General features: G+C 41.6%; 1 protein-coding gene and 1 long non-coding RNA gene across 3 annotated transcripts in view; both read left to right on the plus strand.

Annotated features, from left to right (window-relative positions):
* The first annotated feature begins 397 nt into the window (after positions 1-397).
* Positions 398-12,338, plus strand: LOC128794274 (uncharacterized). Of its 2 annotated transcripts, none has more exons than XR_008433045.1 (3): positions 398-501; positions 7,222-7,283; positions 11,918-12,338. It is a non-coding gene; the product is annotated as an uncharacterized LOC128794274 (long non-coding RNA). The 2 variants fall into 2 exon arrangements; XR_008433046.1 differs by lacking the exon at positions 11,918-12,338 and adding an exon at positions 10,135-10,216.
* A 1,666-nt stretch (positions 12,339-14,004) lies between these two features.
* SLC6A11 (solute carrier family 6 member 11) overlaps positions 14,005-23,582 on the plus strand; it is a 91,813-nt gene continuing 82,235 nt past the window's right edge. Inside the window, exons 1-5 of the mRNA XM_053953994.1 lie at positions 14,005-14,212; positions 14,656-14,886; positions 17,620-17,754; positions 17,991-18,131; positions 19,545-19,635. Of these exons, the coding sequence (XP_053809969.1) occupies positions 14,667-14,886; positions 17,620-17,754; positions 17,991-18,131; positions 19,545-19,635 (587 nt within the window). The 5' untranslated portion in view covers positions 14,005-14,212; positions 14,656-14,666. The remainder of the gene's footprint in view (positions 14,213-14,655; positions 14,887-17,619; positions 17,755-17,990; positions 18,132-19,544; positions 19,636-23,582) is intronic.

A 23,582-nucleotide genomic window follows, 5' to 3' on the forward strand; every position in this document is an offset into this window, starting at 1 on the left:
AAACAGACAATTCCTTTGGCATGCAAATGGAGTTTATCAAGGTAATACAGCAATATAGATTTGCCAGCTGGGCTCAGGCCATCACACCTGATTTAAATCACTGAACTAATCCAAGGGAACTGGTTTGATCACCTCTCTGAACCCTCCCTTTGCAATGAAACCTAGGGATGCCACCAAGACTCACGGCTTTGGCAGTGCTGCCAAATTCCTGTCTGTTCTTCCTTTGAATTTAGTTTAAAGTTGGTTTTGGAATTTTTATCTACAAAATCCGGGAGTGGAGTTAGGATGTCTCTAATTATTTTTAAGCACAGGCAGGATCTCATGATTTTGTTGGCTGATATTGTATTGATAATTTATTCTATTGATATTTTATTGTATTGGTATTGTAGCATGCCACAGTTGGTGTTCTGTGCTGAAGAACTTCCCTTGCATTAGAGATGAAAGTGCTTTAGGAGACTCCAGCTTTACCCACATGGCCTCTTCTCAAATTCATTTTACAAGGTAAAGTCCAGACCCCAGTTTCTAACTCCTCTCTGTATAATAGCATTTGAAGTCAATAGCATTGTGGATTAAAAAAAAAAAAAGTTTCCTTTTTTTCCTCAGTGGTATTTGCACAACACAAATTTGCATAAGGTAGATCAATGACTTTAGGCTACAGGAGTGTGGTAAATCAATGTCAATTATACTGTAATATTTGTATCCAAACTGTTTTTAACTCCAGGATCCTTCCAGTTGTCATTTTTTACTCCAGGATCCTCTCAATTGTCATTTGAATTGACACTCATCCAAAACCTTGATTTGGTTATGCTGGAAGAAGTTATTCTGAAGTCTTTCTGGAACTGTGTAAAGGTTTAATCATTCTGACTTGGTACGAGAGGCAAATAAAACTTGAAATGAGATCAAAATGACACAGAATTGCCACCAGTAAAAACATTTTCTGTTTGTTTTAGCAGAGTGGTTCCAGAGGCTAAAGGAGGATCTGTTGTCTGTGGGTGGCCAGAACTGGTCACGTCTGTGCGTAATCATCGTGGAAAAACAGGATTTTGGATTTTGGTTGTTAAGAGATGTTGCTATTCTGAATTCTTAAATGCTTGAAGCTAAGCATGGGTTAGGCCTTGGAGGCCTGAGGCTGCAGTTGCTGATATTTTAGGGAATACTGCTAACGAGCAGGCAGAGGAAAGATGGGATTTGTATACAACAAGGCCACACAGTCATTTGGTTGCTCAAGCAGTTGACAAATTTATTATGGTCTGCATGAAAAACCCTTGGAAAATAACCCAAGAAAGCAGTCAGGGTGAAAATAATTTTTTATACTTTTTTGTTCATATATCAGTGATGTCAGTGGATGTGAAAATGCTCTGAATGATGTTGTTATCAACATAATTATTGCCATTATTGCACTGTAGTTCATGCAATCCCCAGATTTGCAGTTGCTCAGTTTACCCTGTTACTGACATTAACAGCAGCACATTATTGGAGCACGAGCAGAATTATTGCTGTTTTCCAGTCATTTTGTTCACTTGTAGAAGTGATAGCCACAGAGGCAGCTTGGCAGCTGGGGACTCCAGCACGGGGGGATGTTTGGGCTCAGGGACTGCCTGTGCCCTGGCTCAGCAGACAGGGCATTTCCGAGGCACTGAGGCTCCCTGCACAGTCCTGGAGAATGTTAATGACTTTTAGCAGTTTCACTGGAGCCCTGCCCTCTCTGGGCAGCCCGGGCTCTGCTCTCACCCTCCTCCCTGCTTATAAACCATGTCACAGCATCCTAGGTGGTCCAAGGCTGTGTTTTGCCTTGGCATTGATACTTTTATCTTCCTAGGAAGTAGAAAAGGTCAAACAGTTAATGAACTGATTTTAAGGAATATCAAGTCCTGTTCCAGGCAGATATTCAACTCTGACAACATCAGGTGGCTGAGCCAAGGGCCCATTTTATTGTCAAGCAGCTCCTGCTGAGAAACCCATTTTGTAATAATAGAGAGCCCACTCGAGGGTGGGAGGGGGTGGAGGAAAGCTGCTCCTTGGAAAGGTCTCTCCTTCAATAGCTGCAAGTTCAGGAGAATTTGTGCATCTCCAGCAGTCTGGGATGCCTGTAGAGCTGCAGCAAGCAGGTTTCAGGGAGACAGGAGCAGGTTTTATGGCTGAGAGAACAAATTCACTGCTGCAGATCACACACTTAAAAAACCCCAGTACCTTTCTGTTCTGCCAACACAGGACAAGGTGATAACAGCAGGCTTTTCTTTCAAAAAGAACTCATGCCATGAAGATTCAGCTATAAATCATAGATCTCAACTCTTTGGGGGAGTAGTCATACAAAAATTTTTCTACGCTGTTCCTAGAGTCAGTGGGAGATTGAACCAAGGATAATAAAACAGGGATGTAACACTGGGGCACTCATGGTTCACACAGATAAAAAATCAAGGAGGAATCAAGGAGGAGATTTCTCTCTCCTCCTTGATGTAATCTTGGGGCACTCATGATTCACCCCGACAAAAAATTCCTGTAGGATTTTTTCCTCCTCCTTGATGTAATGTTGGGGCTCTCATGGTTCACCCAGATAAAAAATTCCTGTAGGATTTTTTCCTCCTCCTTGATGTAATGTTGGGGCTCTCATGGTTCACCCAGATAAAAAATTCCTGTGGGAATTCTCTCTCCTCCTTGCTGCTGCCTCTCTCACGAATCCACTGTTGCACATCATCCCTGATGAATTAAGAATTCTGCATCTCCATTTCTATCACCTAATTCTGTCCAGGTGAGGGTTTTAAATCCATTTATCCGCCAGCATCCAAGCAGTGCTGGGAGAACAGCTGCAGCCACTGCAGTGGGTGAGCTGCTGGTGAAAGTTCTGTTTGCAGGGATCCCCCCAGGAGTTTATTGGATCCCAGCACATCTGGGCAGAGTTCAGAGCTGCTCAGGAAAGCAGGCAAGCCTGGCTGCGTTTCTTTTTGCAGTGCCAAGATTTTGTTCAGCTCTGTGAGTCCCTTGCAGCAATTAGGCACGGTGCTCCCAAGCTAATGACAGAAATAAATGGAGGAAGTCCATTCCTTAGCAAGGAATTTTTGCTGTTTATGCCATTTTTACCATCTTTAGAAAGCACCTGTGGAAACAGCATGGGACAATATAGAAAATTAGAACTATTCTGTATAAATAGTTACCTGTTTCCTCCAGAGGTGGAGTAAACACAGCCTGGTTTGGAAGATGATTTAGAAAATCAGGCAATAGTAATAAAAAGGACAGTGGGAATGGGATGTCCATTTTCAGAGAATTCCAGGATGGTTTGGGTTGGAAAGGACCTTAGAAATTACCTTGTTCTTTCCCCCTGCCATGGGCAGGAAACTTTAAGTCATTAATCATGTTTAAATGTATAATTTTTTAATATTTTTTTTGAATTTGTGATTATATTCTAAGGTAATCTGGAGTGAAGGAACTGAATGCAAAATGCAACCTGAACAATAATTTCAAAATCATAATGCTAGAGTTAAAATGGCCTATAAAATACTTATGCATTATATTTATAAGTAAAGTTATTCTCATGTTAAGTAAAATGTTAAATAACATTAATTAATATATTAAAATATTAAATAATGCATTAAATAATGCAATATGTAACATTAAATATGTTGAATAATAAATTAAAATAATGTTGTAAAACCACAGAGAACTCTTTATGGCCCAAAGACATATCTCAGTTAATGGAAAAGCTGTATCTGATTACATTCAGGTAATTCTGCCTTGCAAACCAATAGTAAAAATTGTTTTAGGGAGGCATTATCAAGCACTAAGAGAAATAAAGATAAAATGCTGACAGGGCAATCCAGCTGGACTCTTCCATTCAAACCCTTTCGTTCAAAACAGTGAACTGAGAAATCTTGGAAGCTATTACTTTGAAAAAAAACTCCAAAAGCTTTGAGAAAAATTAATTCAAAGCAGAAGAAAAATGAGCCTTAATTTGTCAGGAGAGTTTTAGGTGTGCAAGGGTTTTGATGTCTTGCTGTAGAAAATCCCAGGAAAATAAGCCTTGACTTCTGTAGTAGGGAATGAAATACTCAACAAAGTCTGAGGAATATTTTAAGGTGTCCAACTTTTGCTGTTTAGTTTTCAGTGTTGTGTTCAGGACTGGGCTGGAGTTTGCAGGGACTCATTTTTCCATACTTTAGGGATGCCCCCATGAGAAAGGAAAGCCCATTATTGTTATTGAAAGAGAATTTTACCAGGAGCTGCTTTTTAAACACTCCACCCCCAAGTCCTTAAATAAAACAAGAACATTCACTTGCTACAATTGTGTGGAAATCCTTCCATTTGGGTAAGACCCTGCTGTAAAGGGTTTGCAGGGTATCACAGGGTCAGGAACAACTGATGAGGAATCATCTGGGAAAAGGCATTTTAAAATAATCTTCAAATGTAAGAGGAAGATGTGAAGAAACCAACTGTAAGCAACATACACTATAATGTAACCCTTTTTTAAACAAACATAGGTGAAAGACGCATTTACTTCTTCTAAAAATCTAAATTAGGAATTGGATCATGGAAAGCTTAAATACTTTTTTTTTCCCAAGTTTGAGAATATATGTTTAGCTCTATGAATTATTTTAGATTCTTCATAGTTGTAGGTGCAGAGTGAGAATTTATTTTCAGCCAAGAATTGGAATAGGATGATGTTTCTAGAGCTGAAATGGTATTTTGGGCAGATTTTCAGATATTTTAGTGTACCTGACAAAGATATGATAGCAACATCTATGTTAGAATGATATCTTGTAAAACAACAATCTTCATTAAATTAAACTTTATGGGAAAATAAGATTAATTACAGAACTCAAGTGTGTCTCAAATTTATTGCATTTAACTATTCCAGTTTCTTCAAAACAGTTTTAATAGCAGACCATCATTTACATCTGCTTCAGCTAAGAATACAGTGGTAAATGTTGAAGGTGGAAAAAAGAGTTCCTGAAAGCTGTTCCACAGATTAGGTGCCATTCACTCTGGTATTTTGACCTTTAACATTGGATTTTGAATGCAGCTCAGGAACTTGCTTTGGCCTCTTCATTTTAATGCAACCCAAATGCTTCCTGAGCAAGCCATTAGGCAGCAGCCAAATTTTGTTTTAATCAAATGGACTCATAGATGGGTTGTTTTCTGTGTCTGGCCAGGATTCTGATTTGCAAATTGAAAAGAGGACTCAGGACTTCAGGATGCCATTGGCAAAGGGGCACTTAAACCATTCAAGAAATCACGGAGAGCCCCTGTGCTTAAAAAAATTCTGTATGCACAAGGGTATAAAGTGTGAACAAAGAGTTTTGGGGGTTGGAGCTGTGCCAGGGCAGGTTCAGGGTGGAGATCAGGGAAAGGTTCTTGCTCCAGAGGGTGCTGGCACTGCCCAGGCTCCCCAGGGAATGGGCACGGCCCTGAGGCTGCCAGAGCTGCAGGAGAGTTTGGACAGCGCTGCCAGGGATGCACAGGCTGGGATTGTTGGGGGTCTGTGCAGGGGTTGGACCCGGTGATCCCTGTGGGTCCCTTCCAGCTCAGGATGTTCCACGGTTCCATGATTGCCCCTCATGAATCAACACAAAATTCAGTGTGTCCTGCTGAGGGATGGTGCTGCCTTCCGTGGGTCAGTGTGCTGTGACACAGCCACAGCCCCGCCAAAAGGTCCGTGCACAAACCCCAGCCTGCAGAAACATTTCAGAGTATAGAAATATTTGGTAGATAGTGATTTGTGTTACAGCTCACAAAATCCGTGTTTAACAAGTGCAGACTGTTGCAGATTTATTGGCCATGCAGCAAATGAACATAAATTGTTATTTCTCTGAGTGTACAACAGCACAGGAGAGTTTCCAGAGCAGCTGCTGTTTCTGTAGAAACTCAGGTCTCTCACCTGTAAGTTCTGCCTTCATTGGAAGCAGCTGAACCATCCCTGTGTGTCTAAGGGCTGGAGGAGAGGGACACTTTGCTCTGCTCCTTGCTCAAGGCTCTTGTAAAAGCCAGGGCTGAGCTGGGAAACTCTTAATAAGCTCAAAGAGACTTAAAATAGGAATCAAGTTAGAATCAAAAATCCATGTAACACAAGCAGCTGCAATGTAATGCTTTCTTATCATCTGAAATGTAATACTTTCTTATCATTACTAACAAGGACCTGAAATTAATTGCACTAAGAGCTGGCTGCTCCACACCCTCCCTGCTTGGTTTAAAAACAAACCTCAGAAGAAAACCTTGATTTTAAACCTTTATTTCTATTAATATGTGGATTACAGTTTTTATTCTGCATGTAAAGTCAGTAATGAACTGAGGAAGCTCACACTTTCTGGAAAGATAAAAGCACTTACAGATATAAAACCATATCTCCTCAGTTTCAGTTACTTTAATCATCAAAACAATGTGTCCAAGGTGCACAAACCCTTTTGAACTGCAAACAATGAATCAAGTGCCATATTCTGCTCCTCTTCAGCAGAAAAGGCCAGCTCAGTAATTTAGCTCCTGAAAAACTTGACCTTTAAGCCCCAAATCTGCAAAGTATCTTTAGAAATTAATTTCAGGCTGAATATGCTGAAAGTTTTGTAAATGATGCACTGGTGGAAAATTTTATTGTGTTTATTTGCAGCATATTCTGTAGCCTGTAAGAAGTTAAAAGGTTGTGATTATGGAGACCTCTGCAGAGGAAATGTTTCTCTTCTGGGTGCAATTTTTCCACTCTTAAACAATATTTAGTTTCAGGAGCAGGTGGAGAAGTTGACTGCAAAGCACAGAATGATGCTCCTAAAAACTGTATGGTTGTGATAGCAGGGCTGGTAAAAATGTGGTATTTGTGGATGCGTCGCTGTCACTCATGCTCTGACATTTCAGGGGAGCCTTATTTGCCTTGACTCCATCAGCAAAGTCTTCCTTTCCCAGTGGGACAAGTAAAAGTGACTTCGAGTGAGGAGATCTTTGTGTTCTTCCTGTTTTAGTTAACTACACGCTTCTAGTCATGAGGAAATGATGGCTAGAACAATATTCAGAGAAAGTTCAACTTCTAAAAAATTGTTTGTTTTTTTTTTTTTAAATATGCCTAGCCTTCCTCAGCACGGGGATTTTTTCTTATAAAAAAATGCAAGTCAATTTTAGAGTAAGAGTTTAAGGAGTAGGTGCTGCTCTGGGAATTCCACTCACCAGATATTGTGCTTAAATTAAAACATGGTGGGAGCACAGAACCTCAACTGATTATTTCTACTACTGCCTTCCTTATTACAGACTGCAAAAAGAAGCCCAACTTCTTTTTCTTGCTGTTGTGAAGCCAGAACTCCAAGTCTCAGGTAATATGGGTTGTCTTCTCTCTGCCTGATTTATTACCTATAAGTCACTCTACAAACATCAGGGTGTTGAGAGAGTCAAAAATAGGCAGAAGTTATGCATAAAGTGATCTCCAGCAAAATTCCTTCTCCTCTCCTGAATTCAGTTTTCCATGGATTAGGCTCTGTGTTTCTGGTAGAGTGATGATTCCCTTCAGTGCCAGGCACTTGGAAAAGAATTGGAGACAAGTGTATTTTAAGCTTTTCTTTACAACACAGTCAAACCCTGTAGGATTAGTTTCAGTTTCCCTGTGGATAGGAAAGGAACTGAGATGAGAGGGAGTAGGAATGGTCAGAAATATCCCAAGACATGAAAATAATCATAGAATATCCCAAGTTAGAAGGGACCCACAAGGATCATCCAGTCCAACTCCTGGCCCTGCACAGACACCCCAACAATCCCACCCTGGGCATCCCTGGGAGTGTTGTCCAAACACTCCTTGGGCTCTGGCAGCCTTGGGAATGTGCCCATTCCCTGGGAAGCCTGGGCAGTGCCCAGCACCCTCTGGGGGAAGATCCAAAAATCAACTCAGGGCTTTTTGAAAATTGCCAGGAAGGCTTTTCCCACTGATAGGACTCTGCCTGTTCTGTCCTCTGTGCTTGAATTGTTCATCCACTTCCAGAGGAGTGCAGCAGCATTTCCCACATCTCCTCCTGCCCTCCCACCACAGCCTTTATCAGGCTTCTGGAATCTGTGCCAGCCAAGTCAGGATCTCCCTGCTGCTCTTTGTTCCTCCAGGCCCAGCTTTGTGCACCTAAATGTGAGGTTTGCCTTGTTGCTGGAGGGTTTTTCTCTCGCTGGGTTTCTTTTTCACCTTTAATGAGTCATTGGGAAAAACAATAGTCCAGCAGAGATGAAATTCTGGATAATCTTTGTGTCTTCTCCATTTGCCTTCCCAGTGGATTAGCCTGCAATAAAATATTCCTCTTTTAGCTGGAAAAGACAAAGAAGTCAAATCATTTTTAGTGAGTGGATGTAATAAAATTTGAGAGTATTTTCTCTTTTGGCTCTTGAAGCAGAGATGTTGCTTTTGCTGGGCATAATTGGGTGGTGTTTCACAAGAATTTATTTTCCTAGTCTGCCAGCTAAGTTCTATTTTGACCCAATTTTTAGGTTATAAACCTACAGGTGTCAACCAACAACTGATGATTCACAGCTGTAAAGAAAGTATTTTAGTAAAAGGAGTTTCAGTATTTAAATACTGCATCATATTTTTAAAAATAACAAAAGGAGTATATATATCTGATTAAAAATACCATTACAAAAAGCAAAACAGTAAAAGAAATCTTTGGGCACTTCGCAACGCTGCAGAGAAACACAAGTTGGCTGAAACATCTGCAGTATCACATCATCTGCTCTGCAGGAGTCTTGTGGAAGGCAATTAATTGTTAATTAGCAATGTGCCAGCAGACAGCTCAGGACAGGATTGTTTGCTGCGTTGGTCCAAGTTGTCACATGTAATTTATGTGGCAGAGCTGTTGCAGTGGCTCAGTGTCTGTGGGACTGCACTGGGGCTGCTTTAGAGAACTTAACACACACAGTTAAACTCCTGTGCTACTTCTTGAATGCTGACAGTGCTGAAATAGAAATACTGAATAGCAGAGGGGGTATTTGACAAGAGCTAATCAATATTTTCCAGGCAATTACTTTGCTTTACTGACATGCAACTTCAGCCAAAAAGATTTCCATAAAGGAAATGTTCTGAAAATATGGGACCTCTTTTTAAATGTTGAAGCAATATATTGCTGTTGCACTCTAGTTCAAAAGTAAAACGTGAGTGAGTTGAAATTTTAGGAGGTTATATATAATTCTTATTATTTTGCACTGGGGAGAAAAATTATCTTCATTCTGAGTTGACCTGTCTTTTGGAGCTTTTTTTCTATTTCAGGTTGACACAGAACCAAACCACTCCCTCATTCACACCCATCATTGTGTTTCTAATGGTGACTTGCTTTTGATTTTAATGTATTTTAAAAAAACACTTGGCAGAGTGTGCAGTATTGCTGCCACCCCTCACTGAACCTGAATATTGCACAGGTTCCCATATTGGCAGGGTAGAGAATCAGAGAGGGAAAAGTGGGAAAACTCATGGGATGAGAAAGCCCAGGGGCTGAGATGGAGACACTCTAACATGTAAAGCAAAGCAGCACGTGCAAGCAAATCCAAACAAAGAATGAATTCCCTATTCCCATCAGCAGGTGGATGTTCAGCCATTCCCAGGAGGGCAGGACTTCATCCCATGGGATATTTGGGAAGACAAATATCATCACTCAAATTATCATCCTCCCTCCCTCTTGGCCCCATTTTTTACTGCTGAGCATGACACCTCATACATGGAATGATCATCTTCATTTATAAGCTGGAATTTCATTTTTAAAATTATTGTGCTATAGACTCAACCCAAAGGCAAGTTGGTTTTGTGAAATTCCAGGATTAACCCAAAGCCTGGCTCAGTGGGCTGCTTGCAGAAACAAAGGGCACTGGACCACTACCCAAGGGTGGGGGGAGATGCTTCTTCCTGCCAGAGGTGTGAGCGTTATTCAATTCCTTGAAATTTAATTCCTAACAATCTTCCCATTCTGACCTGGAGCATCCTGTGCACAAAGCAACCCCTTACCCTACTTTACAACAGGGAAGAAAGAGTAGGGGCTAAAATAAAAGATTTTACATGCCTGCATAGAGCTTCTATAACCTGAATTAAATTCTGACATTGTTCACTGAGTACCTTTAATAATACAAAATATTTTAACATAGTTGAAAATATATCCAGAGGAGCTGAGCACAAACTCTCCTCAGAGTTCATTCCTTTTCCAGGCTGGAGCAGCTCCCAGTAACTGTGAGCTTGGCATGCTGATAACATCTGTATCTGCATGAAGAGTGCAAATTCAGCTTCTAATCTGCAACAACAATTGACTATAGGCAGTTGTGGTGTTATGCTTCGAGTTCTTCTGAAGTCTTTTTGGTATTTCTTTTATTTGGTCTCACTTGTAAGTCCCATTAAAACCTTTCAAAAGTATCTTCTCATTTAGTGCTGTCATTTATTTGCCATTTTCTAGATTTCAGTTCACTTGGATGGGTGACTGCTAACTCTTGGAAGTTGTGGATAACCAGGATTGGAGGCTCTCTCCAAGTGTTGTCTGTGTATAAAATTCATGTTTAAGAAACTCAGGGTACCATTACCCATTAGAAAAAGGGTGTGTCCCTAAAGCACAGTGGGAATGGATGAATTAACTCAAGGAACCCCCAGTTTGTGCCACCTTTTCCAGGGGATCAGCATAAGTCTGCAGCAGAAATCCACTATTTGGAATATTCTCACCCACTCCTGTCTAGAAGAGGGGTTAAAATGAAGATAAGATGAAGATAACAAAGATAAGATAAAAGATAAGATAAAATGAAGGTAACAAAATACAGATTTCAGACTGACAGCAGGGGACAAGGGAAGGGCAACATCAATAGGTGGAAAAGTGATTTTTGCTGCTCTCCTCAACCCAAAACTCAGCATCTCACCCACTGAGAGGCAATAAATTGGATGGAGAGATAATCTACAATGATAGGGGTTAAGCCTTTCTACACAGAAGCCAAACAATCAGGTGGTGCTTTACTTAAAATTATCTGCAACAAAGAAATATTTTTTCCCATTACAGGAAACTGTTTAGGCACAAATCAGCCTATTTTTGATTGAAGTCAGCCTCTAATGAAACAGCTAAATATGTTGGTCTTGTTCACAAATGGCTTTGTGATTTTAGGCTTTTGATCCAAACTATTGACAGATTATTATCACTGCTGAAATTCTGATAGTATTTCTTTGCTTTTGTGTAGCTACTTACCCACGAAGAGTCCAGCTTTATGAAATCTTTATAGAAGGCTTGTGCAGATTTTGCTTATAGCAAATCTAAATTGAAGGTCTTAAATCTGGATAGGATTGTTGTTCCCCCCACCCCCCACAGTTATATTGTCACAGGATTTTCTACTGCAGAAACAACACAGACATTCAGGGTTAAAATAAGGGGAAGAAATGAGCCAAGGCCCAGTTTTTAATTTCCAAAGCTATATCACATGACTTTAGCTGACATTAATTTTGGCAGCCTGGCAGAATCCTGTGGATATGTGGATTTTTCTTGGAAGTTGTTCTCCCAAGTTACTCTAGGTATGAATGACTTCTCTTGATTAATTTTAGTCTATAAATCTAAATAAATGTAGCCTTGGAACATTTGGTACTTCACAGCACCATTCTCTGGTGAGCAGAAACATCTGATTTCCACCCCCACCCCTGTACTTTCTGCACAGAGTTGTAAAGGATTCCTTAGGAGTGTGGAGATAAATCTGAATAAAGCAGAACTTGAATTGTTTTTTAGGGCATAACATTTTAATGTGGGGCCTGAAAGGCACGGCCAGGAAACTCGTGCAGGGTCTCCCAACAGGCTGGGAGGAACAGGCAGGAATTCCTGGTGAGGAGCACCAGCGACACAGTGAGAGCATGAACTGACACCTGGCCTGTAATCCAGGGAATTTCCCTCACTGCAACAGCAAAGGCTCCACCAGAATTAAAAAAAAAAGGGTTCTCAACCTGTCTAAAATTTGTCATTTTTTGTTGCAGACACTGGGAAGTCCTCACAAGGATTAGCAGCCAGCAATTACTTCCATAAACACTTCAGTTGGGAGGACACTGAATGGGAATTGGTGCAGGAATACAGCAGTGGATAAAACACTTGACAGCAGGAATTAATCATTTCAAATAGTGAACAAATCAGCAAATAAACATCTTCAGCATCTGCCTGCAGATTGTCCCTTGCAGCAGGCTCTTCAATTTGGGATCATCAATCTATTTGATGAAGGTTGGTCTCTCCTCTATATTGAATCATCAAATGTTTACTGTCCCTCAGCTTCCCTCCGTTTTTAGAATTACTCTCAGGAATAAAATGAGAATTCACTGCCAGCTTTGATGTTTAAGCGTCTCCTGTTGAGCCTGCTAGGCCTGGCTGGAAGACAGAAAAACAGGGTCTGTTTTGATCCCTGCTGAAAACAAGATGAAGAAGGAGGTAAAAATAAATCAACAAAAAAAAACCCTCCAAGTTAAGTTTAGCTTGTGCAAAGTCAGCTTGGGAAAAATTGATCTATTCCACTCTCAATTAATGAATAACAGCTGCATTTAAAACAAAAACCACAAGTACACCACCCAAAATCAAACCTAGCTCTGGTAATATCTGTGGTAAGGATGCTTTAAAAAAAATTAAAATATAAGAATTTTGCATTTTTTTCAGTTTTCCCTCTGGCAAATCTCCTTTCCCAAGATAGGTTTGACTAGAACTGTAAATGCTGGCATCAAGAAGGAAAGGGAGAGGCTCATGCTGCACCTGCTAGGTGCAAGGGTTGATGTGACAGAGAGCTGACAGAGTGAGGCCCCAGCACCCACTCTTCTGACAGGCATCTCTGAAATGCAAAATCCTGAAAACTTTAACCACAGCAGAAGCTCCAATGTGCGATGTACAGGCAGGGTACAAAGTCAGCCCAAGTTAATTTAAAATCTATCCATGGGCACCTTTCCATTGTCTTCCATGAGCACTGCTAACAGGTGGCCAGGCAGTGGGAAAAGCCCTTGGAGCTGGAGGGTGAGAGGGAGGGGATTCACATGGAAGAAGATCTGACTGTCTCTGGGACATTTCCAGCAGAGAATCCTGGATTTTGGGGCCTGTGAGTTCCAAAGTGCATCCCCTGGAGTTGCAGAGCAAAGCCTTGCTGATCATAACTGCAGCAGAGTGTGGAGCTGAGGGAAGATTTGAAGCAAGAACCTGGCTTGGGTGCTGCCATTTGCCAAGGAGAAGCTGCAGAGATGAAGAAAGAAGAGGTATTTAATTTGGCTTTGGAAACAGGGTGAAAATGACTGACCTACAAAAAAATTTTTAAAAAGGAGAGGGTTAGATGGAAAAAAAAAAAAAACTCTATTCAAAAGATTTGATTCAATCTGAAACAAAACCATTTGTAATAATTTTTTCCCTCCTCTCGCCTCTTTTACAGCTTGAATTTTAAGCCAAGTCCCAGCTAGCAATGCCCACATGGGCTGCTTGCTTCTGCATTTCCCTGGTGGAACTCGAAAGCGCCCACATTGTTTCCACACTTCCCAAATGTTCCCCCTCCGTTTATTTTTTCATCCCGTCTGTCCCCCGGCTCCCCCCGCCGCCCTTTCCAGCTGAAGTTTGTGTCATCTGTTCCCGGCGGGTTCCTTTTTTTAACTTGCGGGGCCCGCGCCAGCCCCGAGCGCTGCAGGTGCGGGGCTGTCCCCGCGGTGCCATCCCCGCCCGAGGGCTGCGGGGCACAGCGGGGACCGCCGGGGATGGGGACGGGAACACGGCTGCCAACCTGCCGGGCCCGGCCCTGCCCGCGGGTCCCATCCCCGCCCGAGGGCTGCGGGGCACAGCGGGGACCGCCGGGGATGGCGATGGGCACGGGAACACGGCTGCCAACCTGCCGGGCCCGGCCCTGCCCGCGGGCGGGGAGCGCAGCCGGGGATGCTCGGTGGTGATGCTCGCCTGGTGATGCTGGTGGTGATGCTGGGTGGAGGAGAAGGAGGAGGAGGAGGAAGAGAAGGAGGGGGGAGCTGGCGGGACAGCCTGAGGTGGGCGGAGGGGGGAGGCGGGTGTTAAACCATCGCTCCGGGGAGGGCTGAGCATTTGCAAATTCCGGCTCCAGAGCGCGGGGAGCATCCTACAACCCACGCCGGGCCGCCAGCAGCGGCAGGGCAGGACGAGGCTTCCCGGTTCCCGGGGATCCCGAACGCCTCCTCCCCGGCCGGCCGTGCCCTGCCCGCGCTCCCGGAGCCGCAGCATCGCCCGCAGGCAGCGCTGAGCACAGCCCGGCCCCTGTCCCCGGCGCGCAGGCACGGGCAGAGCCCTGGGTGAGTAATCCCGGAGCCACCCGCTCCTGCAGGCAGGCCACAGCCATCCCAGCCCTTCTGCACGGCGCGGAGCGCTCCCGGGCTCAGGTGCGCGCCCGGAAGGTGCGGCAGATCCCTGTCCTCTGGTAGGTCAGGCAGGCTGGGATCCTTGCCTGGGGAGGGATTTTTGAAAGGCTTCCTTCTCTGCCAGCAAGTTACCTGTCACCACTTGGAATTACTCCTTCCCTTGCACAGAACCTTCTCTCTTCCCCCCCACCCCATTTTTTTTTTTCCTTTTCCCCTGCCTTACAACTTTTCCAGCCTTGTGGAGTTGCCTCCCTCATTTTCACCCGCAGATTTCCATAGGTAACAAGAAGCCAGTGCCATGGAGATTTCAGTCATTGAAGATCAGTGCCAGCAAGTGTCTTAACACACCTGTGTGTTTTTCTTTTGTTCTCCACTAGGCTGAAAAGTCATGACAGCTGAAAAGACTATTCCTATAATTAATGGCAAGCCAGAAGATGCTTTGGACCCAGAAGCCTCAAGTACCAACCTCGTCCACAGCAATGATAAGAAAGTTCATGAAAGAGGTCACTGGAACAATAAGGTTGAATTTGTGCTTTCTGTGGCAGGGGAGATTATTGGGTTGGGAAACGTCTGGAGATTCCCATATCTTTGCTACAAGAATGGAGGAGGTAAGATGGCATCACGTGTGGATTTACATGGGAATTAAACACGGGAACGAAACAGTTAAGAGTGCTTTGCAGTGATTTATTGCACTAGTGAGAGAGACGTGTTCAGGATTTCAGTGCATGTGCAGACAGAGAAGCATTAAACATCTGACAACTAAGAAAAAATGTTGTGTTTCTCTTTCCTTCTCTCCAAACACTGTGTGGTTTATTTTTACAAGTTGCTGTTGCGTTAGTAAATTGACACTTTTTTTCAGGAGCATTTTTCATGCAGGAGAAGCCAGCGTTCAGTTATAGTAGTACGCGCTGTCTTCTGCATGTGAATACACACCCAGGCAGACTTAACTAAGTTTGTCTGGCACAGAAAAGAAGGCAGCACTTCATTTGTCACAGCAGTGTACTTTGGAGAGGATGAATTTTTTTTTTTTTTTCTAATAATGCCACAAAGACTAAATTTATTTTTTTTGTCGCATGAAATTTTTTTATACTTCAATGTTCTTTTTTTTTCTCCTCAGTACTTCCCTAATTCCTACAGCAAGACAGGGGAAGGTGTAAAACTACAGGTTACTTAAAGAGAGCAAGCCCTAATAAATATAAAATATGAATGTTATTTGAGAGAGAAAAGAGCAGACTCAACTTCTACTGAGTATAACATGTGGCATGTATTGGTTATAGCCAACTGTAAACTGTATAAGATAAATGACAGCTGAGAATAAGCACATTGGGCAGCAATGAAGAAAGGAAAGTAAATTACAAACTCAGTTTAGAATTCTGTGGACCGGGTTCAACATTCTTCACACTTAAGGCCTGAGTCAGTGGCAGTGTAAACACAGAGGCTGGAAGAAAAATAGGATGCTCAGGGCTGATAAGCACTGATCTGCCCCTTGATGGGTTTCTTTGCTGTGCCAGATTTCTATTCCTTGTCCCTCCTTATCTGAACTCGGGGACGGTTTTTAGCCTGTTTTGTGTGCTGTTTCTACAAGACAAATCCTGCCGTGCAAATTGTGTTTATTGTTGGAAGTTCCTTTCTTTATGTCTCTGTATTTTGGCCAAACTTAGGGAACAAGAGTTCAGCTCTTTAGAGAATGCTGCCACCAGATCCTGAAAATTAACATGCTGCACATCATATACAAAACCCTTTCTTGGTGATGCTCAAAGTGTTCCCAGAGAACTTTTGGCAGAGGAAATGACAGGAATATATTTTTGGTGTGTAATTTTTTGGTTCCTGCAGCCATCTTTAGGTGCCCATTTGTAGGTGTGTGCCAGCTTGTCAAAAGGTGATGCTATCATTTTAAAGGCTGTAACATGAGGTAGAGAGAATTTTCATCATTGTTGTGGGTGATTTGATGAAAAAGAAATTACTTAGATATCATATTTAATCACCACTGTACTCTTTAAGAATAGAATAAGTGGGTGTGATTTAATTGGTCATGTCCTGGCACCATGGGACATTTGCCATTGACCAGTTTTAGTCAATGAAGGCTCAGTCTGTGAGCTTGTGTAACCCCCTGCTGGAATTAGACCAGAGTTTGTTTTTAGTGCTTAAATCTGATTCATCCAACTCCTTGGTGTGTGCTATGGGAAGACAGTGGTAAATATCTGAGTTAGTTGTGAAATAAATTGCTTTTAACAGAACAAATCTAGAGGCTGTAGTTTGGAACTTGTGAGGTGTGACCTCTCTGGCACTTACTCCAAGTCATAAGAGGAAGTGTAGGAATAATCATCCATAAGTTTAGGCTGTGGATGTTCAGGTTTTGAGGAAAATTAATTTCTTTGTGTGTTTAGAATGAGGTGTTTCTTGGAATATGGTCTTTTTGCAAGCTGGGCATCCTGATGTTTTCAGCTGGGTCCTGATGTATGCCGATTGGAAAAACAGTCCAAGCTGGTACTTTGGATTTCCACAAGTTGCATTGTTAAACTCACTGTGGTAGTGTGTATGATGATACTGGCCAGTGAATTATCCAGAGAAGCCATCCAAGTATTCCATTCTTTGTGGAATCCCTATGGATTGCTTGAGAAGCACCTGGGATTCATCTCTAGGGAAATTTCCTGGCTGAGGGAAGAGACTCCTGGTGATGAGATGAAGGAATCTCAGTCAGAGCAGGTGGATTTGGTTGTCTCAGCTTTCTAATCAGGGTGACTGAAGCACAGCAGCTGTTGCAGGGTGTGGCTGTGCTGTGTTTGGGTTTTGCTGTGGTTCACTACCTGTGCTCGAGTTTACTGTCAGCATCCAAACAAAATGTTGATGCTTTGTTATTTTCCTAGAATTTCACATCAGTATTTCTGCCTGATAAGGCCAGGCCCTCCTTTTCTGTCCTTGTAAGTAGTTCTGAAGTTTGTTTCCTCATTCCCTTTTCTCAATCCTTATCTTATAAATAACATGACAAGGATTTCTCAGATTTAATATCTGTAACACTTCCTCACCCCTGAGAAAAGCAAGGATGGGGGTGCAGACTGATGTGGTGCTGGGCAGAGCAGAACTTTGAGCTGAGCGTAGCTGGGATCTTTTCTGTGTTTGAGAGACTCCTGAGCTGACTTTAGGCTGAGGAATTTGGTCTGGTCTGTTTTAGTCCATGGCCCCGGCTTACAGGTTAATTTTGGATATCTGGGGCAGGAGTAAACCTTCCTGCACTGCACTGATGGCTCACAGCTGATCCTTCCTGTAATAGAAAATTCCTCACTGTGCTGCTGAGGAGCCCTGTTCATTCTAACCAACACCCCCTCAATATTCACTGGCAGGTGCTTTCCTCATCCCCTACGTGGTCTTTTTTATTTGCTGTGGAATACCAGTATTTTTCTTGGAGACGGCCTTGGGACAGTTTACAAGTGAAGGAGGCATCACATGCTGGAGGAAAGTTTGCCCTCTCTTTGAAGGTAACAGTTCTGTGTTCTACTGCAAAAGAAAGCATTCCATTTGAAGTAAAATGAAATAAATTGTATCAAAATTAAGATAAAATTAAGTAAAATAATTTTTTTTTATTTAAGTAAAATAAAAACTTTTAAAATCAAAGTTAAGCTATACTTAAGAGTAAGCTTTTGTTTTTAAATTAAATACAGCCTGAAAAGCAGAAGTTTTCTTTCGTATCTCACTTTTTGTTTTGCTCCTCCAGGCATTGGCTATGCTACCCAAGTTATAGAGGCACACCTAAATGTATATTACATCATCATTTTAGCATGGGCTATCTTCTATTTGTTCAACTGCTTTACTACAGAGCTTCCCTGGGCTTCCTGTGGCCACGAATGGAATACAGGTATGACCTCAGCAGAGATTACCACTACAAAAGTCCTCCCAGGTGATTGAGTATTATCTTGAAATGTCCTGAACAAAGCCGTTGGTGTAGCAAAATCTGTGCAAATGGGCCAATCTCATCCCACTGCAGCAAGAGAAAGGAAACCTGTAGTGAAACTGCCTTGGACCTTTTTGGGTTAGGTCACTGTAAAGCATTTACTCCTCTAGAATATAACGTCAGCAGAAAAAGACTATGGATTTGTTAATTCTGTAAGATCTGGCTAAATCCCAAGACTCTCATTTGCAATCATATCTATTCTCCCTGAACACAGTGAGTGAATTCTGCAGCAGAGAATGACCTGATGACAGGTTGCAATCTTGCTCTTTCACTCTAATGAAGTCAGGAGGAGTTTGAATGGAGAGGGGAAAAATATTAAATGTGGATCTTTGGAATCGCTCTTTTAAATGCCAGATGTTGAGGGATAATGTTCATCAAGCTACTTCTAGAAATGTAGTCTCATAAATAAGCCTTGCTGCATGTAAAGTAGGCTCCTGCATGAAGGATGAGGTATGTATTCAGGAGGGTTTGCAGGGTAGGGCTCTGCATCTGTCCTCTCATTGATATTTATATCTGTAATTCTTTGCTTATTGAGTCTCTAGATCCCAAACATCCATGGGGAGGATCTCATCCCACTGTCCTTGTTCCCATGTTCCTGAAATTTTGCATTTATTTTATTTATTTATATACAATCCAATTTCAAATGTTGTCTTTCACAGTTTTCACTAACTGGCCATTTTTTTGTGTTCTTTGAGCACACCTGAGCACAGCCTGAAATCTTAGTTTCTATCAGGGAGGTAATTTTGGGCCCAGTGGATGTGGAAGGCTTTGGTATCAATTTTGGCAGCCCTGCAAAGGAGCTTGGCCAGTGTTATCACTGCTCAAATGCTCCACAGTGCTGAGCTGCTTTGCCCTTTGTGTTAAAGATAATAATAATAGTGATGATAATAATAATAATAATAGCAGTGATAAGCCAGAGGAAATACCCACTTTCCTTCCCAGGAAAAAGTGGGAGTTTATGGCTGGCCATGTTCCCTTTGTACCATAAACCACTGAACCAGCAGCTGGAGTAGGAGCACGTTGTAATTCCCAATCCATTGCCTCAATGTTTCTCTCATCTGCCTGAGGGGATTTTTTGGCCCTGTGCCTCTGGGAAGTGTTGTAGGAGAGTCCTCATGGATGTTTTTCTGGGTTATCATAACCTGGTGCTCAAGAAGTAGCAGCTGTGGCATTTAGTGCCTCCAGAAACCCTTTAACCCCCTCCAGAAAATGTGGTGCAGAGTGGGGGCTTTCCAAGGTGCACACAGTGGGACATGAACAAGAACTGTACTTGCATGTCAACATAGCAAACTCCTTCTTTTTTTGGTTCTTTTCTAGAAAACTGTGTGGAATTTCAAAAACTCAACATGAGCAACTGCAGTCAAGTCTCTTTACAAAATGCCACTTCTCCAGTGATGGAATTCTGGGAGTAAGTGCACAAAACCTTTATATTTGATCAGACTATTCACTACCTATTTGATCATTTATACCTCGTAACCCTATAGCACTTGGGGATGTGAGTTGAGCTGGAAATTTTCTTATCCAGCCACAGACAGAATGAGAGTTTTTAACTCTTTTTTGAGAGGATACAAGGAAAGGAATTCCATATCCTGAAAGGACATAGAACAAAGTGTGCCACTTGCTCGGGAGCTTGGCTCCTGCTGCTGGAGGAAAGAGCCTCCAACCCATACTAATGAGAAGGCAAAGGTGAAAGAAAGAAGATGATTTACAATATTCCTTTTTTCCTTTTTTTTTTTTTTTTTTTTCCAAATGTTTCTTCCCTTAGGAGTTTGAGAGCTACATCTTCATCCTTGTTTCAGCTAACTAATACTCTGGCTTCTGGATCTCATTATTTTTTAAAGGACTATGTAAGTGTTAGTTATTCAGCTAGAATAACAGGAGAGTTTAACTCTCTCCTGTCCCCCTGACTCTGATTTCTTGTTAGACTAAGGGAAGAAAATCAGATGTTTGCAGAAGATGATCTGCTTTTGTGGTGACATATTTTTTCTGATCATAAATATTTAATCAGTGCAGTGTAGCCTCCCATTTGTTCCTTGCAGGGTGCAGTGTGTGTTAAGCCAATCAGAGATATGGGATGTTACTTTGAATTCTGAGAGATTTCCCAATTCAAAGCTTGTTATACAATTCTGGGTTACTGCAATTTCTTGAGAACCCATTAATTTTATTTTTAAGATAGAGGCTGTTTTGTGTTCAGGACAGCAACAGCTACACTTTAAAAAAACAGGAATTAAAACTCCTTGAAGGGAGAACTCTACATAGACATAATTTCCTTGAATCTTAGAATGTGCCATTGTCTGCCTGAATCTCTTTTTCTTGCTACATCAGTAAACTTAGATTTCATGAGTTATTTCAGCAAATAATACTGTTTTATTTAAAAATAAAATAACCCCCCAAACTGAATTAAACCTGAACTATATGAGAGTCATATGCACTCCCTGGGTAAAACTGCAATTTTATTTTCTGTTAAAATTTTCAATAATCTGAACACCTAACATCTAAAATCAAAATACATCTACCCACAGATAATATTTCAGAATAAACAAGAGTTTCTCAGGTGGCATCACTTAATGCTACAACTTTATTTTAGCAAAAATCTGGTATGGTTCTTTGGGATAACGAGAATTAAGATTTAACATCAGTGGAATAAATGAACAATATATTTTCTCAAGTATTAGCAAATTTACCCTCTGCATTTATATGATTTTTCAAAAATATTCCCAACTCTGCCACTGATGGTAACTCCAGCTATCCAGAGAAGTAGGAAATGTTTAGTTCAGTTCTCTGGAGGGCACAGAGTAAATTTTACTCTCCTGTTTTTATGGTTTTACACTCTCTTGTTTTTATGGTTTCACACTCTCCTGTTTTTATGGTTTTGTGGGTTTTGTGTTAGTGCTCATCTCTGGAGTGCCAGAATTCCTGGGTCAGTGTTATTTTGAAGCATATACAAATCCATTTTAAGGTCCCTTCTCAGAGATCTCTGAAAATGAAGCTAAACAAAATTCTCTAGGCTCCACTTGCAATCAAGTTGCAGTGGGTTTTAATCCCTTCAATTTTGGGCCATATTTCCCCACCTGATTTTGGCTAAGTCAGGAATAAATTATGAAACTAGAAGGGTTAATCAGATTTAGCCTTTTCTCTAGCTGGTTTTACAGTCTTATCAATAAAAAGGTTGAAAATACACATTCCAAGCCTTTTAAAATCACAAACACCAAAAAAAAAAAAAAAAAAAAAAAAGGAATTAAATAATCTTATTTGAAATGTCTTTCCTTATTGTGTCACAGACAATTTTTTTGTAACAGTAACAGTTTGCTGGCCAAAATAACTTAAGATATTAAACTTTTCTACTTTCCCTGTCCAAGTAAAACTGGATTTGCATAGTTTTGCACACAGGAAATAAATGTATTCTCTTCCTGCTAAGGAAGTTGTTTGCCTTGTTAGAAATATAAGTAGTTATGATGTTGCATGGCTTCAAAATTGAAAAAAAACCCAGGAAAAACTAGTTTCATGGTGGAAGAATGAGCTTTATTAAAATCAGGATTTATTTTGCCTTGAAATAACTAATTTGAATTAAGATTATAATTAAATTATGTCTTAAATATCAGACATAAAAGCACAGCAGGCTCTTTCTGTATAAAGAGCAGATCACAGAGCAGTTCATACAAAGTGAATATCATTAAAAGAATTACTTTGTCTGGAGATAAGTGCTATCAGCAATGTTATTTCCCTCAGCTAGAGGTGGTGTTCTCGTGATGCTGCTTTATGATTTTGTAAATTCTGCTGCCAGGAGCCCTAAACTCACTGTAAGCTTGCTGAAATAGAGAGTAAAAAGGAGAGTTGCTGGAGTAGGGAAGGGGGAGGCTCCAGGTTTCTTCAGAACAGCCATTCAGAACCTTCACACTTTGCTCCCTGCAATGCCAAGGCTGCCATTGAAATTCCTCTAAGTTGTGGCCACCTAAAGCCAATTTATTGGGTGAAGCATTGGCTGTGGGGAAAAAATGGGGTTTTGCAGGATTTTTTTTTTTTTGGTGGTGTTTTTTTCTCTGTTGATTTAATCTGTGGATTAGAGTGGTAATTGTTGTGCACAGGGATCCTTTTTGCTTTTCGTGAGTGAGCCTGTTTACATGTGAAACTCAACCCTGCATTTGTGAAGTGTCAGGCTGATGCTGCAGCTTTCCTTTCACAACCCTGTCCCATTGCCACAGCCTTTTAGAGTAATCACACTATCTTCAGATGGTTGTAATTAAGCCCAGCCTAAAAAAGAAGAGACTCAGTAATTTTTAGTGGTTTTGTAGTGCTCCCAGTCTGAGAGTTGCTCATGCTGGGGAGGTTCAGGTTGTTGTTTCACACAGGATTTGCATTCTCAAAGTGCCACCAGAGGTTGGGAGCAGGGGACAAGTTGGATTTGGGTTTAAGTGTGTAAATTAATACACCAGGCCCAAACCATCTTTATTTCTGGCTTTGGAAAGGAATTTTTTCCCTTTTACCTGGTGCTGTTAAGTCTTTTCCACCAGCTAGGCTGTAAGGCTCAGCCCTTATTTACTCATGCCTGGAAGTAAACCCAAATCCTCAGCTGGCTTGAGGATTGCTCAAATATTTCTGCTGAAATATTTGGAACTTTTGCTGCTTCTGCAGCCTTGGCAAGTCCTAAAGCTGTGGCTGAAGTCAGGCAGGGACTGAGCCATGGGCAGAAGTGGCAGAGGATACCTGGCAGTGCCATGAAGCTTTTCCAGTTCCCCTTCCTCAGGTGTGCCCAGAAGATGCTGCTCCTTTAGCAGGAATACTCTGGCTTCTGAGAATTCATCTTCTCTCCCTGCTTTGATAACTGCCTCACACAGAGGGTGAAAGTTTAATTTTTGTCTTGCATGGATGGTTTCTTTGTTAAAACAAACAAACAAAAAAAGGATTCAGAGAGAAATCCTGCGGCAGGTCCTAGGTGCTGTTTTCCTTCAGTTGCACTCCAAAGAGCCTCATTAAACTTCAAAACTTTAAATATTTTTGTGAGACTGTAATTGATAACCACTTCCCTGTAGCTACAAAGTGAAAATGGGCTGATCCTGCTGGAGTGCAGCAAAACCTGGCAGTTTGGACATTCTTTTCTTCTTTTCCTGCTTAGAAATATCTATCCCTCTTAGTGTTTTATGGCTTCATGCGGGTGTGCAGACACCACTGACAGCTGATCAAAATTAGGGGATGAAAGGATTTCTTACTCAAGAAGCCTTGCAAGCTGCAGCCTTGAGAAGTTCCAAATTCTGTGTGTACAGGGAAGCAACTAAACTGATAAAAATTCACTTTTTATCCTTCAAACTCTGTTGCTGTGTTCCAAAGGACAGACAAGAGCCTGAATTTCCACTTTTC

This window comes from Vidua chalybeata, chromosome 12, assembly GCF_026979565.1.
Source record: "Vidua chalybeata isolate OUT-0048 chromosome 12, bVidCha1 merged haplotype, whole genome shotgun sequence".
Lineage (NCBI taxonomy): Eukaryota > Metazoa > Chordata > Aves > Passeriformes > Viduidae > Vidua > Vidua chalybeata.